Source organism: Oncorhynchus mykiss, chromosome 22, assembly GCF_057628025.1.
Source record: "Oncorhynchus mykiss isolate SJ-2025 chromosome 22, ASM5762802v1, whole genome shotgun sequence".
Taxonomy (NCBI): Eukaryota; Metazoa; Chordata; class Actinopteri; order Salmoniformes; family Salmonidae; genus Oncorhynchus; species Oncorhynchus mykiss.
Genome location: NC_143043.1, coordinates 34,501,282 through 34,508,471, shown reverse-complemented (window position 1 = coordinate 34,508,471; position 7,190 = coordinate 34,501,282). Strand labels below are relative to the sequence as shown.

The 7,190-nt window shown below is 42.9% G+C and overlaps 1 protein-coding gene across 5 annotated transcripts; it reads right to left on the bottom strand.

Moving 5' to 3' along the window:
- Positions 1-328: 328 nt before the first annotated feature.
- On the bottom strand, positions 329-7,190 carry tpt1 (tumor protein, translationally-controlled 1). 5 transcript variants are annotated; one of them, XM_090215070.1, is made up of 6 exons: positions 6,109-7,190; positions 2,143-2,216; positions 1,710-1,894; positions 1,435-1,540; positions 1,096-1,212; positions 329-982 (listed from the first exon to the last, which is right to left on the bottom strand). In XM_090215070.1, the coding sequence occupies exons 1-6, from the start codon at positions 6,146-6,148 to the stop codon at positions 980-982; spliced, it is 525 nt and encodes a 174-aa protein (XP_090071196.1). In that variant the 5' UTR covers positions 6,149-7,190; the 3' UTR covers positions 329-979.

Genomic DNA, 7,190 nt, shown 5'->3' with positions numbered 1-7,190 from the left:
GGTGTGGGGATCTTGCACCATGAACCACACTGTGTGAAGCACTTGCCTTAAAGCTACACTGTACTTTGGATGGGTTCTTTGGCTTTTGTCTTTCACCTTACTTACAGAACCTGCAATAAAGAATTTATAAAGACTCCATAAAATGATGGAACGACTGGTATTTGCATATTTTCCATTTTCACTAAATATGCAGGACTACTTACTTGACAGAACAAGCTCTAGAGATAAACTTTTCAACAAAAAGGCCAATGGTATTAACATAAAATATATTTCATGGATCCAATGATTGTATCTACGTTTTTAAACAAATCAACACCACAACTGGAAATGTTTTACCCAGTGTTAGTTTAATTTTTCACAACTCAAATCAGGAAGTCCTAAGCTATCCCACTACTTTTAGTAAGGGTGTCACATCTAATGTAACTGTAAACCAAGCAAATGGAGGCCTGAGAGTTAAATCCATCAACAATAAATAACCAATTAATGAATAACTAATCATTGGACTGAAACATTGTCTTCGCAGAGATAAACAAATCATCCCAGCAAACTGTGTGACATATTGAATTTCCCAGGTAGAAATGTAACATATTAAAGCTGACACAATTCCTTATTCTACATGATATATATATATATATATATATATGCCTCCATCTGAATGTTCTGATTGGGCCTTCCTGAATATACCAGTTTACCAGAACGCAATAGTCAGAGTTTAACACAGTAATCAGTAAGGTCAATTACAGAATCAACACCAAAATACTGTCACAGCACCCCTTCAGCCAACCCCATAGACATGACATGGTTTGGGCATCTTATAATACTTTAAAGTAATACTTCCATTCCAATCAGATATAATATAACAATTGTAACTAAATGCTTTCAATCCAAATGTAATGCAGAGCAGTCGTCTCGTTGGTTGGTGGTCGTGGGTCAGGTGAGATGCAGCTGAGCAGCCAATAGAAACAGAGTTAGTCCAGTGTTACTGTGAAAGAGAGGAGAGGAAGGTCAGTGGTTATAACACACGAGTAGACTGGTTATAAGTTATAACATAAGTGTGTTATTAGACATGAGTAGACTGGGATAAAAGGGACTCACGCATTTCTCGATCTCCAGGCCGTCTTTGAAGAATGTCATGAAGGGAGTGATGCCGTCCTCACGGAAATCCAGCAGCCCAACCATACCATCTGGGTTCATTGACTCACCTGTAAAAAACTACAGTGGGAGGGGGAACAGAGAGAGGGGATGTAAGAAATTAGGTCAGTGAAACTACATCCATAAGATTCTTCTCCAATCTAGATCTTTTTAGTTTCATAGGCCTGGACCTTCAATCATCACAGCTTGACTGAGCACAAATAGTTGATGTGAGGAATGTATGTGTAGCTGAATTTGCTGTAGGCAGTAGTAGATGTATAGCTAGCTATAACTAGTAGTTACCTGGTAGTTCTTCATGTTGCCCATGATCTTCTTGATCTCCTCCTGAGCTCCAGCCATGAAAGGCTTCACTCTGTCTGGGTTGTTCTCCTCCAGCTTAGCCTTGATCCTGCACACACCCCCACACACCTTCAACTGCTTTTCATTTCAAATAAGGACATTTTCATCTACATAAGTACAGTCACAGTTGTGAGGGGCATACAGGGAGACTGATGGGTTTTGCCTGTATCAGTCCTAGCCCAAACACATGCGCAGACACTCGTCACTAAAACACTCACGCCTTCATGTAGTCCTTGATGTAGCCCTTGTATGAGTCCTTGGTGAAGGATGTCTCCTGCAGTTTGTGGTTGAGGACAATGTCCACTCCACTGACTGTGCTGGACTCGCAGCCGTCATCCTGCACCTCCGCCGATGCATTTGCCCCCAACAGACAGTCATCGATATTCTCCGTTCTACTAACCATCTGAGGGGAGGAGGGGGAATATCAGAGGAAGGAGAGTGAGTGCTGAATCACTCAGTGGTTGGGTCCCATTACTGTCAAACACCTTATTCTATTTCAGGACCATCTGATCGGACTTTTCTATGTAAACTCAGGCATAATGCAAAACTATGAGTTGAGATGATACCCAAGTCAATAAGTGGTTCCAAATCCTAATACATCTCACCTCTCACCACCACAACTCAGAGCTTATACCTGCAGTGGAGACGCACCTTTCCCTCAACTTCCAATAACATCCCATTTGTTGATTCTTTGATCTTGTAAATGTCAGAGAACATTTCATCCCCTGCAATAAAACAGAATGAATAGAAACCACATTAATAGCTCACAGTCACAAGGTTACATTGTTGTCAGGTAGTTTGCCTTGGGCCTTCTACAGACTTCCCCAGGCCAGGTCCTGCTGCTGCCGGCTAACATAGCTGAGCTTGCCCACTAATCCTATTTGTTAGACGGCTGACAGACATGCTAGCTACTGCTGTGGTACTAGCAACATCTGCTAGGTTTACAATGCTAATATAACTGGATTAGAAGCATAACATTAAGATACTAGTATGTGTGCAAATGGTTAGTATGTGGATAATCGACGAATATACAGTTCAACCATTGAGTGATTGATAGCGTTTGCTGTTAGTTGACGGTCTTTTGTCAGCTGTCAAATCTGTCAGCGCGCGCATGGAACACAAGCAGCTGCAGGCTGACTAACAAGGTCCACATATCCCATTACCGTAAACTGCACCTGTTTTGCATCGCGATAAGTAAATATTCTCCTTTGGTTACATTACCAAACATTCATTTTTTCTTGATTAAAATGTGTGTGAGATGTGGAGTAATAGTAACGGTTTATAGTAAACACACACAGTTGAGGTTACGTGTGGCCCTGTGCAAGGCCTTAGCCTTTGATTTCACAACACCGGGAACCATTAAAGACCAACACACTTGATTCTGAATATAGATAGCATGACAACAACAATTTTAAAAATATATACATTAATGGGCATACGAGATATTTGTCATTACCAGTGATGATGTCCTTGTAGATGATCATTGTCGGATTGAAGTTTCGAATTCGACACAAAGACAACGGAGTACCCTCACCCTCACTGGCTTGACCAGAAAAGAGCGTCATGCATCCAACGCGGTCTAGTGTACAATTTGCTGTTGAAGTAATTTATATTTGACCCATTTATGAGGCAAGTCTGCCCTCTGGTGGATAAAAATACGAAAACCCATAAAATAGCGATACATACTATTATGTTTTTAAATTGAAAAGTTAGTTTTGGGTGGAAGGATGGTTGGGGTGACCGGGTTGTGGAGGACACCAATGTGTGTGAGATGTGTTGTCACATCAGTATAGAAGTAGAGGACAGAAGCATCATGCACCAACACCATAGAGTACCACAGTATGAGTCAGTATGATAATACCCATAAAACCTTTTTAGAGTCCGTGAGTAAATAGAGCCGAATATATTGATCAAAGTCACCTTGTCCGAGAGAGATGTACATGGTTATCAAAACGATACGCCAGGGTAAGCCTGCACTTGTTAGTTACAGCCTCATGCTAATCGCATTAGCCTACGTTAGCTCAACCGTCCCGCGCGGGGACCCACCCAACTTCATAATGAGGCTGAAGATGAGTCTCGTAGTAAGAGGTCAGACACTCCACATCTCCAGGTTTAGCATAACAGTGAGCAGGAGAAGCAGCATGTAGTCCTGTATTCTTCAGTTCCTCCACCAATCTAATCAGTCCAGTATTTTTGTTCAGAACAGGCCTCGGGTTAATGGTATTTCTACACACTGTGGGCAGCTGTTGACACCAGTGGCGGTCAGTGCCATTTAAGATGAGGGAGGACAATTTATTTTCTTCTCATGAGCATAGTCATATTTCGATTACAGCATATTGGATGACTGTCATTCATATTCCATTCACCCAGGTCAATGTAACATCAATAGGGTTAGGCTACTACATGACACTCAATTTCCCTATGCCATTCATCAGGTTGCTACAACCTAGCCTATGAATGAAAGTTTACAACGTAGGAACACAGGTCAAAAGCAATCTTGAGGTGAGAGACGGTGACACATACCGCCTTGCACACACTCGCCTGCGTCTAGCTTATCTAAGGTGAAATCATTAGTCCAACAGTTGCAAACAAGAGTTTCAATTGAACAAATTCAGGTGATTTTCCCCCCCGTTTTGTTTGTTTCCATTTTTATGAAATATTTTTCAACAGAATCGGCGGAATGAATTCACCCCTGATCACACGTACACACAGTTCACTTTCATAGCAGCCACAGTTGTTTTCATCTCGCATCTATTCACTCTCTTCCTCTCACCATTTCCCTTTGTTTGTGGACTTCAATGCACAACACATCAGCTGTACAGTTGAAGTCGGAAGTTTACATACACCTTAGCCAAATACATTTAAACTCAGTTTTTCACAATTTCACAATTTAATCCTAGTTAAAATTCCCTGTCTTAAGTCAGTTAGGATCACCACTTTATTTTAAGAATGTGAAATGTCAGAATAATAGTAGAGAGAATGATTAATTTCCGCTTTTATTATCACATTCCCAGTGGGTCAGAAGTTTACACACACTCAATTAGTATTTGGTAGCATTGCCTTTAAATTGTTTAACATGGGTCAAACGCTTCGGGTAGCCTTCCACAAGCTTCCCACAATAAGTTGGGTGAATTTTGTCCCATTCCTCCTGACAGAGCTGGTGTAACTGAGTCTGGTTTGTAGGCCTCCTTGCTCACACACACTTTTTCATTTCTGCCCGCACATTTTCTATAGGATTGAGGTCAGGGCTTTGTGATGGCCACTCCAATACCTTGACTTTGTCCTTAAGCCATTTTGCCACATCTTTGGAAGTATGCTTGGGGTCAATGTCCATTTGGAAGACCAATACGCGAACAAGCTTTAACTTATGTCTTGAGATGTTGCTTCAATATATCCACATAATTTTCCTGCCTCATGATGCCATTTATTTTGTGAAGTGCACCAGGCCCTCCTGCAGCAAAGCACCCCAACAACATGATGCTGCCAACCCTGTGCTTCACGGTTGGGATGGTGTTCTTTGCAAGACTCCCGCTTTTTCCTCCAAACATAACGATGGTCATTATAGCCAAACAGTTCTATTTTTGTTTCATCAGACCAGAGGACATTTCTCCAAAAAGTACGATCTTTGTCCCCAAATGCAGTTGCAAACCGTAGTCTGGCTTTTTTATGGCAGTTTTGGAGCAGTGGCTTCTTCCATGCTGAGTGGCTTTTCAGGTTATGTCGATATAGGACTCATTTTACTGTGGATATAGATACTTTTGTACCTGTTTCCTCCAGCATCTTCACAAGGTCCTTTGCTGTTGTTCTGAGATTGATTTGCACCTTACGCACCAAAGTACGTTCATCTCTAGGAGACCGAACGCGTCTCCTTCCTGAGCGGTATGATGGCTGCGTGGTCCCATGGTGCTTGCGTACTATAGTTTGTACAGATGAACGTGGTACCTTCAGGCATTTGGAAATTGCTCCCATGGATGAACCAGACTTGTGGAGGTCTTGGCTGATTTCTTTTGATTTTCCCACAATGTCAAGCAAAGAGGCACTGAGTTTGAAGGTAAGCCTTAAAATACATCCACAGGTACACCTCCAATTAACTCAAATTGTGTCAATTAGCCTATCAGAAGCTTCTAAAGCCATGGCATCATTTTCTGGAATGTTCCAAGCTGTTTAAAGGCACAGTCAACTTAGTGTATGTAAACTTCTGACCCACTGGAATTGTGATACAGTGAATTATAAGTGAAATAATCTGTCTGTAAACAACTGTTGGAAAAATGTTGTGTGTCATGCACAAAGTAGCTGTCCTAACCGACTTGCCAAAACTATAGTTTGTTAACAAGAAATTTGTGGAGTGGTTGAAAAACGAGTTTAAATGACTCCAACCTAAGTGTATGTAAACTTCCAACTTCAACTGTATGTGACCAGGCGATCATAACTGCTACACATAGCCTACATTGTTGTCCCAATAATAGCTAAAGTAACGTCCTAGTCAACATAGATAATAGAACTCATGTGTTAGTTAACCCGCACAATCATGCAGTAATGTTACAGTGTAGTCAGTAAGCAGTTTAGCAGTTACACCAGCAGCTCTGGCGGCGATAAATGAATACACCAAAAGCTTACCTTGACTTGGAAAAGTTCCAGTGTTGTGTTGGAAAGTCATAGCCAGCTAGCTAACATACTATCTGTCACGACTCCTACCGAAGGTGGCTCCTCTTCCTGTTCGGGTGGCGCTCTGCGGTCGACGTCACCGGCCTACTAGCTGCCACTGATCCTTTTTTCCCCTTGTCTGTTTATTAGTTACACCTGTGTTTAGTTAGGTTAATTGGTTGGGCTTTATTATCCAGCCGGCCCGCCTGCTGGGTGTGTGCGATTATTTTCAGTGTACGATTGTGCACGACTGTAAGTCACGGTTGTCCGTGTACAGTGGGGCAAAAAAGTATTTCATGGAGACAGAGGGTTCTCCAGGGGTGGTCAGAGGAGTGTTCTGGAAGGTGTCTGGGAGTTTCCATCGGTGCCACGTCGGTGGAGAGTCCAGACAGAGTTCCATGGTGCGCATCCCCCCCAAATATGCCGATTTGGCAATCGCTTTCAGTAAGAAGAGAGCGACTAAATTACCACCTCATCGACCGGGGGGGGGGGGACATTGCGATAAATCTCCAGGTAAACGCTGCGCTTCCCAAGAGTCACGTGTACCCATTGTCCCAGGAGGCGACGTTGGCTATGGAGACATATGTCACGGAATCTCTGGGACAGGGGTACATTCGGCCCTCCATCTCACCCGTCTCCTCGAGTTTATTTTTTGTGAAGAAAAGGGAGGGAGGTCTGCATCCGTGCATTGATTATAGAGGTCTAAATGCCAGCATAGTGGGGTTTAGTTACCCGCTACCTCTCATCGCTACTGCGGTGAAATCATTTCACGGAGCACAGTTTTTCACAAAACTGGATCTCAGGAGCGCTTATAGTCTGGTGCGTATTCGGGATGGAGATGAGTGGAAACCGCGATTAGTACCACATCAGGCCACTATGAGTACCTCGTCATGCCGTATGGGTTAAAGAATGCTCCAGCCGTCTTTCAATCCTTTGTAGACGAGATTCTCAGGGACCTGCACGGGCAGGGCGTGGTTGTTTATATCGATGATATTCTGATCTATTCCGCCACCCGTGCCGCATGTGTCTCTGGTACGCAAGTTGCTTGGTAGACT